Source organism: Diadema antillarum, unplaced genomic scaffold, assembly GCF_040938485.1.
Source record: "Diadema antillarum isolate AM-2024a unplaced genomic scaffold, OU_Dant_1.0 seq00001523_RagTag, whole genome shotgun sequence".
In the NCBI taxonomy this organism is placed as follows: Eukaryota; Metazoa; Echinodermata; class Echinoidea; order Diadematoida; family Diadematidae; genus Diadema; species Diadema antillarum.
The window spans coordinates 1056179-1075637 of NW_027272255.1; the positions used below are offsets into that span (position 1 = coordinate 1056179).

The 19459-nt window shown below is 39.0% G+C and overlaps 1 protein-coding gene across 1 annotated transcript in view; it reads right to left on the reverse strand.

The window, feature by feature from the left end:
- LOC139710359 (uncharacterized) overlaps nucleotides 1-19459 on the reverse strand; it is a 163504-nt gene that overhangs the window by 121371 nt on the left and 22674 nt on the right. Inside the window, exons 3-5 of the mRNA XM_071622282.1 lie at nucleotides 12945-13109; nucleotides 5436-5501; nucleotides 2538-2714 (exon numbers count right to left, since the gene is read on the reverse strand). Coding sequence (XP_071478383.1) covers nucleotides 2538-2714; nucleotides 5436-5501; nucleotides 12945-13109 — 408 coding nt within the window. The remainder of the gene's footprint in view (nucleotides 1-2537; nucleotides 2715-5435; nucleotides 5502-12944; nucleotides 13110-19459) is intronic.

Genomic DNA, 19459 nt, shown 5'->3' on the forward strand with positions numbered 1-19459 from the left:
TCTGATATTGGCCTGTATCATATAAACACCTAAAGATTCACCTCATCATCTACTGTGTCACAAAAGGATTCCAGTTACAGTGCACTATACCTTGTCAGAGAGCATAGTTCTAGATTTTGTCAAACATGTGAGTGACAAGAAACACTGGAGACAGCATTTCATAATTCATCTGTTGATCAGGATGCCTTTTGTTCACGACAAATTGTCTAATAAACAACAGGTGCACTGACTTTCAATATTGCTGGATCATGCATGGGGGAAAACTTTGCCTTTATTGAAAAATCATCATCATGACTTTTAGTCTTTGCCTGAGAAACCTTTGACCTCATGATTCAATGACTTGCAATTGTTCAGTTTGTTGTTTATGTACCTTCACGCACATGCAAAGTTTCTATCATGATACTTCATGTTCTTTTCACAATACCCTGTATAAAAGAATGAAGGACAGACAGCCAATATCAAAGCCATATCGCGTCCAGCCAGACATGGCAGCTTTATAACATGCAGAGCAGAGAAGTGGTGTATTATGATCTACTCTACAAGAAACTGTTTCAAACTTTAATGACCAGGCACCCCCATTTTTTTTTACTTTAAAAAAAAAAAAAAAAAATACAAATATCAAGTTCCAGCACACTCTACCCTGCATTTTCTTCTTTTTTTCTTTAAGATCAAGATCCAGTTCCAGTATACACTTTGTACTCTACCCTGGAAATGTAATCTGATCAAAAACATCTGCACTCCATCTGTGCTCTGAAGATTTTTGAGGAATTGCAATCTAGTGCAACGTCTTGCCAGTGCGAATTTATCTTGTTAACCTCCCACTTTCCTACACCCACTTGCACAAGGGCTTCTCTCAGAAAGCTGTGTAATACTCCACGCAGGACTACAGTATCTGCCTAGACATATTTGTGTAAATCTGGAAAGAGGACAAATATCACAGGGGGAAGAGGGGGACTTTTGTCTGTTTTTTTTTTCTTGCTTGTATGGCCACCTTGGATATACAAATCAGGACTTTGTACAGTGGTGCAGTCTAATCATTTTCTCAAAATATATGGGCCTGGATTTTTAATTTTTAAACAGTTAGATACCCAGTCAAATATTAAATGTCTGCATACTTTTTTTATTTTTTTTTTGCTTTGAAATATGTACACACAAATATTTGAATTCTTTGAGATTTTGCAAAAAATATTCTTATCTCAGTTTTTCAATTCGATGTTGAATGATTACAACATGGCATCCAAGGGGATCTTTGTTCCATTCAACAAGGCTGTGCCTCGTTGAATGGATTAATTCATCTTTCACCTCATGAAATATTCAGTCCATTGCACTCATAAACATTCATTATTTGTATATCATTTGTCAGTGATAACAGAATCAACTGATGTCACGTCTATGGAACATAATACTAGTTAGACAGAGTAAAGACTATCAAAGTCATCATCTTTCCCATTCAATATGAACGCACAGATAAGGGTGTACATTCTTTAGGCTCCAAAGATCTCCACACTCAGCAAACTTAACAAATGATTCACTGGATCAATGGAAAGACAGATAGATAAAGATAGATAGATAGATAGATAGATAGATAGATAGATAGATAGATAGATAGATAGATAGATAGATAGATAGATAGATAGATAGATAGATAGATAGATAGATAGATAGATAGATAGATAGATAGATAGATACTGTAAAACATGATCTATTCGCGGCATGAATTTTTCGCGAACTGGAGCCGACGGCCTTTTTTGCGGCATGAAATTTTCGCGAACTGCCACTGGCATTCAGTGCATATAGTGTACAAAAGAACTTTCGCGTGGATTTTAATTTCGCGAATCTTCATGCTCGCGAAATTCGCGAAATTAAAATGCACGCGAACATTTCTCGTTTTACAGTAGATAGATAGGTAGATAGATAGACAGAGAGATAGATAAATAGGTAGATAGATATATACTAGATAGACAGACAGACAGATAGATAGATAAAATGTAGATAGATAGACAAACAGATAGATAGATAGATACACATGTGTAGATGAACAGAAACAAAGAGAGCAAACAGATCAAGAAATGTGATTACAGAGTTAGAAGAGCCGATATGATTTACTGGTTAGACAGATAGCTACCTTGCTAACTAGCTAGCTAGATAGATATATACCATTTGTGGATAAAGATAGAGAGATAAATAGATAGATAGATAGATAGACAGGTAGCGAGATAGATAGATTAACAGAAGCAAAGAGAGAGAGAGAACATATTAAGAAATGTGATTCAAGACTTAAAAAGACTTGATATGATTTACTGGTTAGATGGATAGCTACATTGTAGAGCTAGCTATAGCTAGATAGATACATGTAGATATATACTATCTGTGGATGAAAAGAGCGAGAGAGAGAGAGAGAGAGAGAGAAACAAGATGCAGAAGTATAAGGTCTGCGGTATGGAGCTGAAGATGAGGCCCATGCCAGCACCCTGGTTCATCCTTGGACACCTCATCCTCTAAAACCTGTGTCATCCATCGAGTCATGCTGATCTCACCTTGGCTTCCAGTATGGGGTCCACCACTTTGTAGGTGGGGTCCTCATCCTCCGAGTCCGAGTTCCCTGCGTTGGCGTCCAGGTGCTCGAAGCCCGTGTCCAGGACGTTGATGCCCAGGGTCAGCGCCTGGATGACCCTGGGAATGACCTCTGCCTCCCTCTGTTCTCGCGTCTTCGTCTGAGGAGCATGGATAACACGATTGCACGGGATTAAAACTTGCCACGGGACGTGGTGCTCATACAGGAACCTTGCTTGCATATGACTACATTTGTAGCAATGGCAGTACACTCATATCTGTATAAATTTTTACAAACCAATCCCCCCAAAAGGAGACTCCAGCAAATCTCATTAATATGAAACAAGCTGACCGAGGATATGGTCAACTGCAAACCTGCTGACCATATGAGACTGGACATGAGGTCTATTTACCTCTGATGTATGGAGGGTACTTTCTTTTTTCACTTGAAGTATGCTGTCTTCTTGTGCGCTGCCTCATATACAGTAGTCTGAAATAATCTAAAACTTGGTACGATGTATGTTACAACCAGAGAAGAAGATGTGCAATATGTGGAACTGTTATTGCAAAACTGACAAATACATACATGCACAGTAAATGTTCATAGTCTGCACATAAACTGAATAATTTTTACCCGTCTTCTACACAGAGCTAAAAAAAAAAAACCCCCAAAAACTGCAGGTCTGAAATCATGCTTCAAAAATTTAGAAGTGTCAACATACATTGTACATAACACAACAAGGCAAAAATATACTAATTTGTGCAATCCCTAGTTTTACATTCATAACATTAACAATTGGAAGGTTAATAGGTCTATTTTTCATTGTCAGCCTCAAGTACTGCATGACAGATATCCCCCTAAAAATACACTGACCCTCATCCAGTGTGATTCAATCAAAGCAATGCTTTCTCAAAAAAAAAAGAAAAAGAAAACAAAACACCCAATTCTGAAGCCCCATGCTCAAAAACCTTATTTGCATTAACAAGCATTTGTCCAAAGTTCTATGGTACACATTGTCTGCTCATTTCATCCACCTGTTCAGCCATGTAGCGTCCTAACTCAATTTGTCTTCCCACAGACAAGATTGCATTTGTAGCTAAACTCTGGGGGGAATTGCGTTCACCTGTGATTCATTCTACATGGGTATAAACCTGATAGATGGAGAGACAGTCCCAACCTTGAAATCACCCCCTCTACAATGGCGGTGCAGCCATGAGTTAATACTTGAGATATGTCCTTTCACATCATAAAACCCTGTTAACACATTCTTTGCTACTCCGGATATTACAGGCATAAAACCCCCTGCAAAGGAAATAGATTCTCCACATCACTCCCGGGACAGTGGCAAATGCAATCAATTATCAAGACTTACTCCTGTAGGAAGAAAAGTCACCTTTTTTCTTAGTTCTTTATCAACCCCCACCCCACAAAATTTTACAATGAATCTAAGAGGGGGAAAAAAAACCAACAGCTGCACTTAAAACACTATATTCACAGTATGATTTCAACCTGGATCTAGTCCAAGAAATAATAAAATACAATTTGATGAGATTTTGAGCAAATCTAATCTGGGTCGAGCAGTGTATGATTCATAATGATGACATTTTGAGGACAACATATGAATGTTTCACTGCTATTATGTGCATAACACTTTTCCTTTATTCTCGCTGCTCTAAAAAATTGTCTTACGAAGGACAAAATATGTGATTTTAACATTGCTGTGATTCCACAGATGCCTAGTGTGTAATGCACATACATCATGATACTAACTTGACAGCAGTACTTCTAGTAATAGCAAAAAAAAAAAAAGTATAAAACTTCAAAACATTCTTAGACTTGGAATCATCAGGTCAGCAAAGTTTGATATTTCTAGCTTTTGTCAACTGCCAAATGAATAAAAACAGAAAAGTGCCTTGACCTGCAGCTGTTGTTGTTTTTCCAATTAGATCCCAATAAACAATGCAAAGGGAGTTAAAGAAAATCAATTTTTACATTTCGCTTCTTGCGATCATCTCAACGAGTATTACATTTAATGATATATTCTCTTTCACTGTTATGAACAGCTAGAGGGAGAGAGAGCATTATAAGAGACAAATATATGCTCATTTGCGATACACACAATTCATCTGGTTTCGTTGTCTGTTTTAATTTGATTGGCAAATTTCCATGACATACTTTGTTTTTTTGATGCAAAGCCTCAGTGCTTCATCGCTCTGACCTTGCAAATTTCTGCGGCGAGTGAACCCGCAATTTTGCTACAACTTTCATCACCACCATCGATGGCATTTCCCTCTCATCAAATCAGGAAATTAAAGAAATATATCACAAAACGTAGGGACAATTTTGTTGCAAATGAGAGGTCAATGCGAAGAGCAGAAAAAGCAATACCACGGGAGATAGGGGAGAAAAACAAAAACGTGGAAGGACACAGTAAGACAGAGAGATAGAAAAAGAAAAATCTATAGCCACTATTGCTTCCCCCTCCATCATAAAAGAAGGTTCCAGTTTTATCATTGCGAGGAAAGGTCCATCTCTATAATATACCAACTTATGAAAGGAATCTAATTTTCAGGATTGTAAAGAGGGCACAGAAGCTTCAATTGGTTTGCAGGGAAGATTAAGAATGCCATACAGGTAACAATGGCCAAGGTGACAAAAGTAGAATTGAATGAAACTGAGAGAGAAGAGAGAAAAAGAGAGTGCTTTCTAAATCATCAAAGCATGACTGCGACTGCTAGGACAGGAAAATTGAAACACTTATCTGCATGCACAAGGCAACAGATTGTGATGAAGTGGAAGGGGGGGGGGGTGGTTAGGAAGAGAAAGAGGTGCTTGATAAGGTTGGAAAGAGAACATAATGGTGGCAACCTTTCACACAAACCTGGTTTTCCTTCTTCTCCTTCGCATCTTGTGCTGCATCCACATCTTCCGAGTCATCGTATACTCTCTGCACACAAATCAGGCGGGGAAAAAAGAGGAAGAGAATTGAGCTAAGGCTAGAGGGATTGATCAGAAATAGCTTGCATCCCTAATCATCCCCTAAAGTGTTATGAGATGGCACACAATCTCTAATGAACTACCATCAGGTAATTATGTCATGCTATTTTGACACTAAAGCTGTCCTTACATGCAAAGGAGAGAAAAACAAAATAAATTTCTCCTGAATAGTACTAAATAATCCTTTATGACTGATTTCTCACAAAATTAGGTTTGCATGATTCAGTTGATTACAAAGAAAATCCAGTCAAAATTTTGACACCCTGTCAATTCTAGCTTAATCAACTTGGCTGCATATTTTATCTATTTCTGTGTTCATTATCTCCTTTACTCTTTCAAATACAAAAGCAAAAGTAACCACATACTACAATATACATGTATTACTCTGTGGAAATTGAGATTTTAGGTTGTGTGTCTTTTCATTCTGATATGTAGAGATAAATGTTGAAATTAAAGGACTTCTTCTCTATCTCAGCCATAAGCTGTTCCCTGGAAGGTCAGACATCAGCATTACCATCAAAACCAGAACAAATGAATTAACACTGTCAACATCACTTGAGAAAAAACAAACAAAAAACAACCCAGAATATTGATAGCTATTTGATCAGTTACAGTGTATTCTGGTGATTCATCCACACTTGATAAATATGCTACATAGCACTTTCTCTAAGGCTCACATGAGATGGAGAATAATAACTATACATGTTGTACATACAGTGTATAGTGTGCATGTCATAAAATACCTTCCCATATTATGGTAATCAACAATCAACTGAATGTCAAGCCTGTATGTAGTGATGTTTTTGTCAGTCTGCCATCATCAGTATTTTGCTGATCATACGCCGCTAATTTTGACATTTTGCAGTTTGTGTATGTTGTTATATTAATATCACTGATATTTTGAGCAAGAATACAAGAGTATAGAAAAGTTTATCATTAATGGAAGAAGTAAATCCCTGTGCAGTGAATGTTTTCAGTTGAATGCCTTCCATCCGATGGGTGATGCTGTGTTGTCATTAAAGTAAAGCATTAAATGCAATACATTTATAGTGGGAGTAGGCCCTCACAAATAATTCTATATCATTTTATCACATTTACTCATTTTATCAACAGTAGTCTATGGATCCCATTTACCCTATTGTGTGGACATTATTTCATCATACCAAGAGCTAGCCACCTGCCTTGTTACCATGGAAATTAGGGAGCTAATGCAGGACCTTGACAGCCACCCTCCCTTTCCCCTTCACATGAAGAAGAAAAAATTGAATAAAGTGAGTATCATTGTGGGGGTGGGGGGGGGGGGGGGGGGGGGGGGGGGACTGACAGACCCAAACTAATCTTTTCTACAAGTAGACCAGATGACATAACTGGTAGTAATACCAGGTGCCAAATCTACCCCCCTCCTCCCCCCCCCCCCCCCCCCCCTCCTTAATCATCATCAGTCATCTAAACACTTCACAATCAGTAATCAGCTTGGTCATGTGCCAGGTGTACACCAGGTAATATTCAGTCAGTACCAATGTGTGAGCAACCATTGTGAAAACAAATGTAGGTTTGACACTTCACTGCAGTAAGTTCTGTCAGTGATAGTGATAATTAGAATCAATCTCACCCCCTTCGTCTGAAAAGCATCTACCCCTTTCCTTCCCCTACTTTATCAATATGACTCAGAAATTGAGAGATTGACTTTCACAAATCAAATACATGCTCAGAGGTGATCTAATTCCAATCTTGTCCTATCCTACGTCTGGTGTTTATATGGACACCACTGTAAAAACGAAAGCCCCCAAACCACCACCAACCCCCCCCCCCCCCAAACAAACAAATTAAAAAAAAAAACAGAAACAGCCCTGTAACACATAACTGATCATTTAGACGTCTTACAACATTGGGATAGAGAATGCCAAGACTATAAAGCAAACAAGAATGCAAGGAAACGATGTCTTAAGAATGAGTATTGATCATAATTGTGACAAGAAAATATCTAGTACATTGTTCACATGCTCTGGAATGCAGATGTTTGCCCCAGTACTCTTTACATGTGACTGACTGAATGTTCCCTTTAAAGACATACATGCTCATTACAAACATGGAATATAGCACCCATTAAGTCTCAAACTAACAATAAACAAACAAACGAACAAACTGACAAACAAATAAACATACAGACAAACAAAAGTAAAAAAGAGACATATTGGAAGATCAGCTTCAGCGGTTGACTTATTTACCCGTTGAGGACAAGTCCCGAGTATACTCTGGCAAGTGTCTATGGGAAACGCGTTTTGTACTGAAATCAGCCCATCCTCAATGGGTTAGTGGCAAAACTACTATTTAGAGATGGAGTTCTAATTAGCCCTGGAACTGTCTGTATGGCAGATGGCAGCCTCACCGGGACCTGTTGCACGTGACCCCATGATGTAGCTGGGTAGTTAGCACCATAAAGGGCTGGGCACTGTCACTCCCACTTGATAATACAATAATCTTCATTGACAATTGCACCAATTAGTTAATGCAGTCATACGGTTCAATGAAAGCTGTGTGGGGGTGACCTGGCACACCTCCGTCCAAAAGTGCAATTTGGGAGAGCCGTCAGTAGAAATGGGCTTAACACAGATATTTGTGTCCACATCCGGTGCTCTCCATCTATACACGTTCATCAGACAGGAGTTGTACTGAAAGAATTTTAGGGGGTGATGCCTCAAACATAAGTCTTGCATATTATTGATGACATTGGTAACAGTAAAAAAAAAAGGAACATATTGGTATAAAGAAGGTAACATTTCTTTCTTTCTTTTCTTTTAGGAAAAGATTTCAAAGGGCACAGTATCTTGTGTAATGACAAAAGAGTAACTCAAAGCCATTAGTTTTATACTGCTAGCATCAGTGACTGGAAAATATGAGCCAAATTTAAATGGTTTGTTGCTGTTTAAAAAAAATAAAACAATGGATAGACTGACCATCAGCAAGAACTCCCCATGGTCACACCTGGACATTGGAAGAGGTTGCCAGGAAAGGGATTAGCCAAGGATTAACCCAGATAAAGGCCAAGAATAGGGTTTGGTATCAATACTTCCAGACAGAAGAAATTCTCTGACCCTTCCGCACGCATGTGACTCCCATGGCACCAAAATATAGCAGTTTGAAGGAATCTAATAATTTCCTTCTTGCTATTTCTCTTTTTGTTCGTTTGTAGTTCGTTTTTTTCGGGGATGGGGAAGGGGAAGTTGTGATAGTTATCAAAGCCAGACTATTCAGGAAGCATAGAAACCAAACAAATTAGCTGTCTTCAGAATATATTTCCACTTGAAACACAGAAGAAAAAAAAATGAATTACTGGGCGTGATGTTGATGATTTCATATTTCATCTAGCTGTAAAATATCAGTGCCTCATTTGCTAATATGTATAGCCCTTCATCACATCCACCACTACTATCAATGTAATCTACGCTTACATTCTTTAAACATTTCACTTGATAAACAACTCAACTGCCATATAACTAGTGAATTGAATTCCCATGGTGCAACTGCTCAATAGCTGCGACTTGGTGGCCAGAGAAGAAGCCTGTTTGAAACTGCCAATGATCTACACGTATACGATTAAACATGACACTTTGAGATTGACCTGATCCTACTGCAAAAGACTTCTAGTAAATTGCGAAATTACACAAAGCATGCATCAAACCAGGGGCGGATCCAGGAATTCTGTAAAGGGGGGTGTGACTAATATTTCTAGTGCCACTTCCGGGTTTCATTTCATTGTTTTTCTTTTTATTTCTTTTGTTTTTTGCGAAAATTAAAGGGGGGGGGGCGTGGGCTGGTTGCGCCCCCCTCTGGATCCGCCCCCCTCTGGATCCGCCACTGCATCAAACTGCTTGCACCGATGGCCCTGAATGCCAGCACACCAGTGGATGTTAGATTTAAGTCAATGAACTATACATGTAGCTGCCCCTCTCTGGTTAAATGAAGACCCTGTTCCAATCTTTGAAGTATGATTGACATACTAGCTGTTTCTATCCCCTCAGACTTGATATACGTAGAAACATCTGTTACGACCACTAACAGATATTTTTACAAATTAGTACAATGACTCTTTGGGTGAACAATATGAACAACAAAACAAAAACAAACAACCTGTTTCCACCCACCCGTAGAGTACCTCACTGCAAAGTGAAAAAAAAAAACAACTTGTAAATTGCTTGTAGTTTGCCACGGCATTCACACCTTTTGAGTGATCCCGCCCCTCAAAACATGATTCTCCTTCCTCTTAACCCCAAACTGGGAGGGACTGAAAGATATTGTGACACTGGTACATCGGTACACAGCTTTAAACACAGCTCCACATACTCTTGCCCTGTAATTCATGTACAATTATATCCAATCTGTCAATTGTGTGTTGTGTCTGCCCACAGCTGGGTGATAATATTTTGGTGGGAGGGTGTGTCTCTTTAACAGGTACAATGTAGTAGTCATCACAATAACACACATATCAAACAGTTGCATACAGTTACTGTAGAGTGAAATAAACAGTCAAGGAGAGTGGCTGTGTGTAAGGTATATGGCTTCAATCATCACAAATATCTTGTGTGAGCAACAGAGAGAAAAACACAAATTAGCAAATGCATGCTTTTCCTAACCCTATATGACATCAGATCTTCACATAGTATTGATGCACTTTATACGGAAAAGTTCTGGAAATTTGCACTGCCAAAATGCAGAGACTTCAATCAGCTCTCCTGCTTTGAGGCCATGTTCTCAAAATTTCACGCTCTCCCGCCCGAGTTTGAATTTCATCTGTTCTAGATGTGTCCCCCTACATTAGATCTGTTTTCTCCCCCTTTGCAAAATCCCTGCTTTCTTCTGCTCATCTTGAGTTTTGTCATATACAGTATGTTAAAAAATATAAAGCTAAGATAGCACCAGAGAGCATCTATAACCATAGAGCTGCCAGGGCCCTTAACCTGTTGAGGACGGATAACACACATTTTCCATAGACACCTGCCAGAGTATACCTAGGACTAGTCATCAACGGGTTAAGCTAGTCATGGACCCCAGCTGCAAGGTATGTCGTGTTTGTGATGTGTGCTATGTGTACATAATATTGTGTGCATGTTCCTGTGATCAGGGTCTCCAGTTTGCTTGGGGGGTCCACACGGGAGAGTCTCCTGTTCAAGAGATGCTTAGACTCAAAGTCTCTGTTAACCCAAGGAGGTTCGAGAAATGGAGTCACAACAGTCTTATTCGCTTTGATCCCATGCTTGAAGCCGCCACTCAAAAATATTTGAAATATGTGTCAAACTGGATCTGCCCCCCCCCCCCCATAGGAAGAAAATGAATTCATGTCTCATTGCATAATGACCAGCCAGCCACTGTCTAAGGAAGATAAGATATGTCTTTATGATGGAAATTACTTTTCGCTATCCCTACTTACAAACGATGGGCAGTAGACAATGGTAAAGGCACGGGGGTGCACGAATAGAAATTGCTCAAATATTGCTGAAATAGATATCAAAATTACTCGACTGTACATGTCTGTACACTAATCTGACATATTAATTTATGAAGAACTAGACTTGAAGATGATACCATATTAGTTTCATTTGTCGGATATAATCAGAAAAGTGATAAAACCGGCTTTCCATGAGGGTAAAATTTCAAACACTTTCACAAAATACAGCTCAGATTTACACTTTTGCACATATTTTCGAACGGAATTGACTTTTGTTTTATATGCTTTATCATTAGGTGAAATTTCATTGCAATTGATATATAAACGAGCAGCATATACCTGATATTATGTTAGCGTTAAAAATGAATCTAGAGATTGCTCAGAAAGATGGTGGCTTCAAGCATCGAACATCAAAGGCACAAATGCACCTGTGGAATTCTTTTGTCCATCCATAGAAAACTGACAGCTGATTGAGTAATTATAGTCAGTTGTCACTCCATCTCTTGAACCTCCTTGGTTAACCCGTTGAGGACAGGCTAATTGTGCTATATAACATTCATTTCCCATAGACACCTGCCCGAGCATACTCGGGTCAAGTCTTCAGTGGGCTAAATGTTTCTTTGCCAAACAATCAAATCTGTGAGAATAACACACTGTACTGTGTTGTGTGCAGGAGGAAAGTCAATACACTACACACACACACACACACACACATAAACTGACTACTGGAAGCAGGACTATGCATTTTTAGACAATGGGGCAAGGTGACTGCCCCCTTTAAAGAGAGCAGGGTGCACCATGCACCTGAGATGCAATGCATTACTCATATGAGGTGCAGGGCAGGTGAAAAGTAAATGGCTGAGAGTTACACCCAAACCACATGTCACTCACTAGGACATTCAAAGTAAGCACCACTGGAGTGACAGTAGTCTAACCTCTAAAATCTCCTCTAAAATCAGAATATATCCAACTTTTTTGCTTTTGTGAATTTCTTGAAGTTAACCCGTTCCATTCGGAATTCTGAAATGCCCATGGACTTAATGCGCAGGCCACCAGGTTCCCGTAGAGAATGGATTAACACCTGGTAGATTCAAAATGAAATGTCCTCTTTATGACTGGCAGAAGAGCACCGAGGCAGGTATACTTGAGAGTGTTGTGGAATGAGTCACAGAACCATGTGTCCTGCCTGTATACTGAAGAGACGTTTCTGGATAGAGGCATATGAAAGTGCAGTAACATAAGTTGCGTTTCGGTTGTAACGGTGGAAAATATTTCGTAACGTGGAAATTTGTGTACATTCTTCTCATTTGGGTTCTGTTGCAAAAATGAAAATGTGTGAAATCTATACATGTATATTGTGTGTTGTTCACAAAATTATACTATAATATGCAGTGCTTCAGTGGTCAATGAAACATTAAAATATGCCTTATTCATCCTAGTAGAGCATTAGAAATATATGGTGGGAGAGTTTTTCATGCTTTTATAGTAACCCTACCAAACTGGGCATTACTTTGTATAGTTGTTTGTTTTGTTTGTTTTCTTCTGGCCGTGTCATGCCTTGTTCTACTTCAGTTCAGGTCAGGGATTAAGGCCTCAGCACACTGAACACAGTAATGGCAACAGCCCTTTTTTTTTTTTTTTTGGCTACAGTACGGCAAAAGGAACCATGTCTGGTTCTGTTACATTATCACTTCCCCGCTGATAATGTTGTTACAAAATAAATCTTTAAGTGGTGATTTTGCTGATAACCTCTTGAGTTTGACATTAAAGTAAAATTTTTGGTGATTTTGTACCAAAATTATTGATTTTTTAACAGAACCAGACAAAGTTCCTTTTGGTGCCCCATAGCGAAAAAAGAAAAAAAAAAAAAGAAAAAAAAAAAAAGGACCGTTGCCATTACCGTGCAGGGTGTGCGGAGGCCTTACCACTGTCCAGGTCAGGGCTTACATTTTCAATGAACTGTGTGTTGGCCAGCATGAGGAAGTCGTTGAACGTGTTCTGCGCTCTCGAGTCGGCGCTCTTGGCATCGTGCACCAGGCCATCCACCCTCTTCTCCAGGTCGCTCGTCTTAGTCATCATCTTCTGGGAGAACTCTTGGAGGTAGAGAAGGAGCTAGAATAGAGACACACACACACACACAGAGACAGAAAGGGAAACAATGTATGAATCACCACGTGTGACAAATACAATTCACAATGATCGCTATTCACATTTAAACTGACAGCTCAGGACAATACAGACGTAAGTACGTATTGTATAATTTATGATATTCTTGGAGGAACTCGGTTGTCACGGTTCAAAGAAATTGCCTAGATCTCATCTATATATACATGCATAGAGACACACACACAGACAGAGAAAAAGGAACAATGTATGAATCACCATGTGTGACAAATTCAATTCACAATGATCACTATTCGCATTTAAACTGACAGCTCAGGACAAAACAGACGTAAGTACATATTACATGATTTATGGAATTCTTGGAGGAACTGGTAGTCACTATTAAAAAAAAATTGCCCACATCTCATATATAGAGAGACACACACACGGACAGAGAAAGAGAAACAATATATGAATCACCACATGTGACAACTACAATTCATACTGATCACTATTCACATTTAAAGGGGAAGGCTAGTAACTGATCAGTGGGAATCAGTGGAAATGCTGGGAGATGATTGTTCCAATCCTTATGGGATTCATTCAAGAGTGTTCCAATCCTTATGGGATTCATTCAAGAGTGTTCCAATCCTTATGGGATTCATTCAAGAGTGTTCCAATCCTTATGGGATTCATTCAAGAGTTCATTGTATATCTATTGTTGTGTGAAAATGATTTGCTTCAGAACGGTCTCATATTCAAGTAATGTGCAGATTAATGCTCCGTCACTGACCAGGGACGCTAACCTGGAAGCATTAAACTGCACATTACTTGAATATGAGACCATTCTGAAGCAAATCATTTTCACACAACAATAGATATACAATGAACTCTTGAATGAATCCCATAAGGATTGGAACAATCATCTCCCAGCATTTCCACTAATTCCCACTGATCAGTTACTAGCCTTCCCCTTTAAACTGACAGCTTAGGACAATACAGACGTAAGTACATATTGCATAATTTATGAAATTCTCGGAGGAACTCATTAGTCACTCACTATTCAAAAAAATTGCCCAGATCTCACAAATGGTTCCATGTGCTATACAAGTTTGATATCAAACAATGCTGTTATCAAAATAATGATAATAATTTCATCTTAAGTTCTTGTGAGCACCATTGTTTTCATATTGGAGACTTTTGTTCTGGTGAATGTGCCAGTGAAATTTTTAACACAGTGAATTTTTCAGGCTGGGATAATTTCAATGAATGTTTAGAATTTTGAAGACAAAGAGTATTTCTGTGTAAATGTATAATTCAACATCTACTAGAAGTACAATGATTTGTGTTGCAGTTCTTCATTTTTCAGTAGCGCCCAAAATGCACTAAAAATAATACTAAATCTGTACTGAAACATATCCAACGTCTAAGATTCCTATTATCTTGAGCCAAATGGGTAGAGAGGGTCATGAACAACAAATTCTGCTGATTCTATTTTGACTCTCTATCTATCCTATACATGACAACAATACTGTAGTATAAATATAGATGACCTATATTTCATGCTTCTAAAACAAGAGATTTAACATGGCAAGTGTAAACTTACATGTATGTGTAAGTGCATGTGTGTGTGTGTGTGTGGGCACAGATTGATTTCATGCAAAAGGGAATCACAGGAAATTTTGGTTCTGATTATATGTTCATGATTACTCATGAGCAAATGAATAAAACCACTCAAATCGACTTGATGTAGGTTTGTGATTATGTGAGAGCATACACGAGTCAGTGTGTGTGTGTGTGTGTGTGTGTGTGTGTGTGTGTGTGTGTGTGTGTGTGTGTTCTTGGTGTCTGCAACCAACACACAAGTACTTGAGTAGTGATAAACAAACACACACATACACACACACTCATGACAACTGGCCTCTACCAAGAAAAAAAGAAGAATAAATAAACAAATAAATAATAGTCATGTGATGGGCGTGTGCCAATCAAGTTTGGGCTAGCCCCCATGCATTCATTGCCTCGGGACTCGATCTGCACCTCAACGAGCTGGCCCGCCAGCCTGTGGCGTGAGGTTTCCGCCGCGACTCAGCGGGAGAGAGAGCGAGCTGAGAGCTTGACAACCGCTCGCACCGTCATGCTCAGCATCCTCGGCTGCCCCCACACGTCATGAGATCACTGCCAAGGAGACCAACTGAATTTCCCCAAAACCACATCAGTGGATAAAACTTCAAAGATCCTGCCATTTGATTACCCCTTTTCTTTAAATTTTCATTGGCTTTGTTTTCTTCTCATTTTGTTTTTATAACAACATCGGCTGAGAACCATAAGGGCATTAGCACAATTTTGGGGGTATTGAGTTAGTGGTATCATATTGTACAGCTTCCAAAAATCTCATTTACATTACTGTGTTAATCTTAAATCATTTTAAATTGTTAATTGTAAATTGTTAATTTTATTTTATTTTTTATTTTTTTTTTGGGGGGGGGGGGTTGTTGAGATATTGGTATCACATTGTATAGCTTGATCTCATTTACATTATTTTAGTCAACTGTTACAAATCAAAACCACAAGGGCAATATTGTACATGATATTTGGAATAATTCTTATACATCTACCCACTTTTGATTTTGTAAACTTTTTATTTCATGAAGACTGATTGTTTGGTTTATAATATTAAAGTTGGACGATCGTCATCCCTAATGGTGCATTATTTCGTAATCTCCCGAACGACCGAAGTTTGTGCATGCAATTGCGCAATGCCAGACTCGGTGCAATATCCATAAACATGTGGGACAATGCTGACAGTGAGACACGTGTGTGTGTTTGCATCATACACAAACATTGTGACCGCGAGCTGCGGTGATTGGAGGAGAGAGGCCAGAAGACGCATGGCTCTTTTGGCCTCTCTTCATGCGCATGCGCACTGAGAGTGTGCGTCCATTCGGAAACTCTCGTAGCTCGGGCAGCCATTTTGGGTCAGGAGATTTGTAGTCTAAAGTGTTGTTCGCTGACAAATTGAGCCAGCGCTATTCTCATTCGGTGTCACTACATTTGCTACAGAATGGGGGAGGCAGCGTGTTGCGTTCGTCTCCGTGCCGCACGAAGCACTCGCCACGATTGTAAGGCTTTAATGTTCAAATCCGAGAATGCAATAGCGCCCTTCTGGCTCTCAGCTGAGGATAATCTCTTTTAGAGTAATCTTGGCAATGCCTTGTGAACCAGTGCAAAATCTGATCTCATGACAGAGTGATGAAATAACGTAATAAGATTGTTACAAAAGGTCACCTAAGTTATTACTGTTAGAAAAAATTTACAATTGCACGTGACTAGCCACAGACACTCAAACTTATCATAAGCACTGTAAGAAGCAGTGTCTGGCTTATTTCATAAATGCCCAAATCAAATTTGAGAGATTTAAGAGCTGGCATAAAAGTACATCTTGAAAAAGAGCATGACTGTCTGTGATATTAAATGGTGCAAAATAAACTTAACAGTGTGCATTTATAAAAGTTATTTATTCCAGACTCCATTATTAAATCACTGCCCTATTTCATAAAATGCCAAAACTCCTACAATTTGCAAGATTTAAAAATTGGTCTGACAGGATACCTTCGATTAGAGCAAAAATGTGTATGTTCAAGAAGTTAAATGGGGTAGAATATACTTCTTGATGCTGTACGTTTAGGTAACATTTTCTTTGAAATAATTTTATACAGTCAATGCGTGAATTAACTGGCAACACAGAGGTAGTTCCTTGAATGAAATCTCTAACACAGTAACAGATTCATGAACAATTTGAGAATAGTTGGACAATTACATGTACAATATAAATGACCGCAGACTGAATGTCAGTAATCATCTAATGTGGTATCCATTGGTTGACCTGAAAAAATCAACATAGATAGCCAGACAACCAGAACATTTTTCCAATAAAAGATATCACATTGCATCTTACACAAGAGACAGAGGTATGATTTTGCTTTATTAAAGTGCAAGAAAATCTACTCTCTGTCTTGAGAACAGTATACAAACAACTTTTCTTTGTCATAACTCCAGTGGAGTCACATATGTTTCATATGTCTTTCAGGAGCAAGTGGTGAAGTGAAATCTGACACGAGAAACACATGACGGGTACAGTGATGCAGTCATGTGACCACAATGGCTATATTTGGATCTAGCCATTGCACGAGCCATTGTATGTCCTGTGAAAGGACTCACTGACGTTTTTATGAGGACAATGCACGTTTGCTGAAATCATCACAGTCTTTGTCTCTTGTTTGACTAAGTACTGTATGTGTTCATGAAAATACTTAAGTTCTCCACAGGGTTGATCTTGTAAGGAACAAAATCTTGCCAAAATCTTGACATAACTGTCATGAAATCATAAATCTTATCCGCATAAAAATACAACAACTTTGGACACTGCCATGTCACTTGCTATTACATCTATTACAAGGTCAAGCAATTTTAATAATTCTCTTTCGAGGACAATGGACCTATCAGAAACAGTGTAAAGATGTCATTTATGGGACTTTGCAATGAACCTTCATTCATGACAATAATTATTATGATGTCATATGTGGGACTTGATATTTTCCTCAAGTACTAAAAAGGCTGACATCATAAGTCAGTCAAGTTTAATTCATAAAAAGCCTGAACCAAAAATACCTCTTAACACATGGATATGATTGGGTGGAAAATGAAAATGAAACAAGAGAGAGAGCATTGCATAATCACCACTGCTGCTGGAATGGAGTTATACACAAGAGCACTGAATCGAGTCCACAAGTGATTGGTTGGTTATTGCACTCTTGTGTTAGGTGAAAGGAAGGGGGGGGGGCGGCAAAAGAGGATAAAAGGGGTATGTTCAAGGCCAAGACGATGACCGCAGCGGTGCAGTTGTGACGACCCCCATCGCTGAGCATTAATCATCAGATTAGGCCCATCTTGTGCCCGCCCTAATCCTCCCCCAAATCGAGCCCCCATCTCTCCCGCGGGGGCAGCAACACCGCGGCTCGGATGTCGTTAGCAAGTGGGCCAACGTCGAAGGATATTGGCATTGACGACAGCCCTTGTGCCGCATGTACAGGAGATGCCAACCTTGTAAACAGCATAGCAGAGTTTTTTTTTTAGGGCTGGAAAGGCATATTTTTGATGAAACAAAAATTGCCTTTCCTACAATAGACATGCATAGTTATACAATTTGGGACATACAGTATTTTCCTTGAAACCTGCAGCATTTTTGGCACAAAAAAAAGAGAAAAAAGAAAGAAAAAGAGGGTACAAATTCTACAAAAAAGTAACAGTTGACATCTCTGCATATACCAAAATCTGGTTGCAAGGAATATTGTTCGTAAAGAATATATGTTTCATCTGGGATTATGATATAGATTTTCTACACTGTAGTCATCAGAATTAAAAGCAGTTAGCACAGCAACTTATCTTTACAAACATTCATCACCGTTACGCGTAAGATGGACATATTTACTCTGCCTCCATGGTCCTTCAATAAAGTCTGACCTCTCATCTTATTCTAATATCACCTTGTCTTCCGTCCTTTGTGAGAGCTACATTGTAAAATGAAATTCTGCAGTGATTATCTTGTCATTCTCCTTAAATTTTCACTTTCCATTCTTCTTTGTTTAAACCTTGGTGAAGCCATGGATGATTAAGAATACTCCACTGTAAAGGAAGGAAATTGCCATTGAAGAACAGCAAATCTCTTGACTTTTAGCTTCTAGAAATGCTAAGACATTAACAGCTTCCCTGAAAAGGAAGCAATTGAATGTGTTAAAGGACAAGTTCACCTTCATAGACATGTGGATCGAGTGAATGCAGCAACTAATAGTAGAATGCATCAGTGAGAGTTTGAGGAAAATCGGATAATCCGTGCAAAAGTTATGAATTTTTGAAGTTTCTGCTCAGTCACTGCTGGATGAGAAGACTACTACAGCTTGTGATATCGCATGTGTAGAATGATATTAAATAAAATAGAGAAAATTCAACATATGATGCATCACACGTTACCCCGGGGTATCGTAGTACCCCGGGTAACCACGTTGTGTAGCGCCACCTCACGTCCAGCCAGAGACAGCCAGAGAAAAATGCATGCACTGTGTGTGCGTGTACATAGTCATTCCCATGCCAAGGCATGTTATACTATGCGTGCATGGAAGCTGCGATACCACTAGCGTGTGCTTTAGTGCAGTGCAGTGCAGTGGCTAGCGTGCGCTAGCTCCAGCACCAAAATAATTTCCTCTTTTTGGCACCCAGGGTACAACCTTTTTAAAAAAATAAATAATTCAACAAAATGGCTGATTTTTGTTTGGTACCACGGGATACCATTTATGTTATCA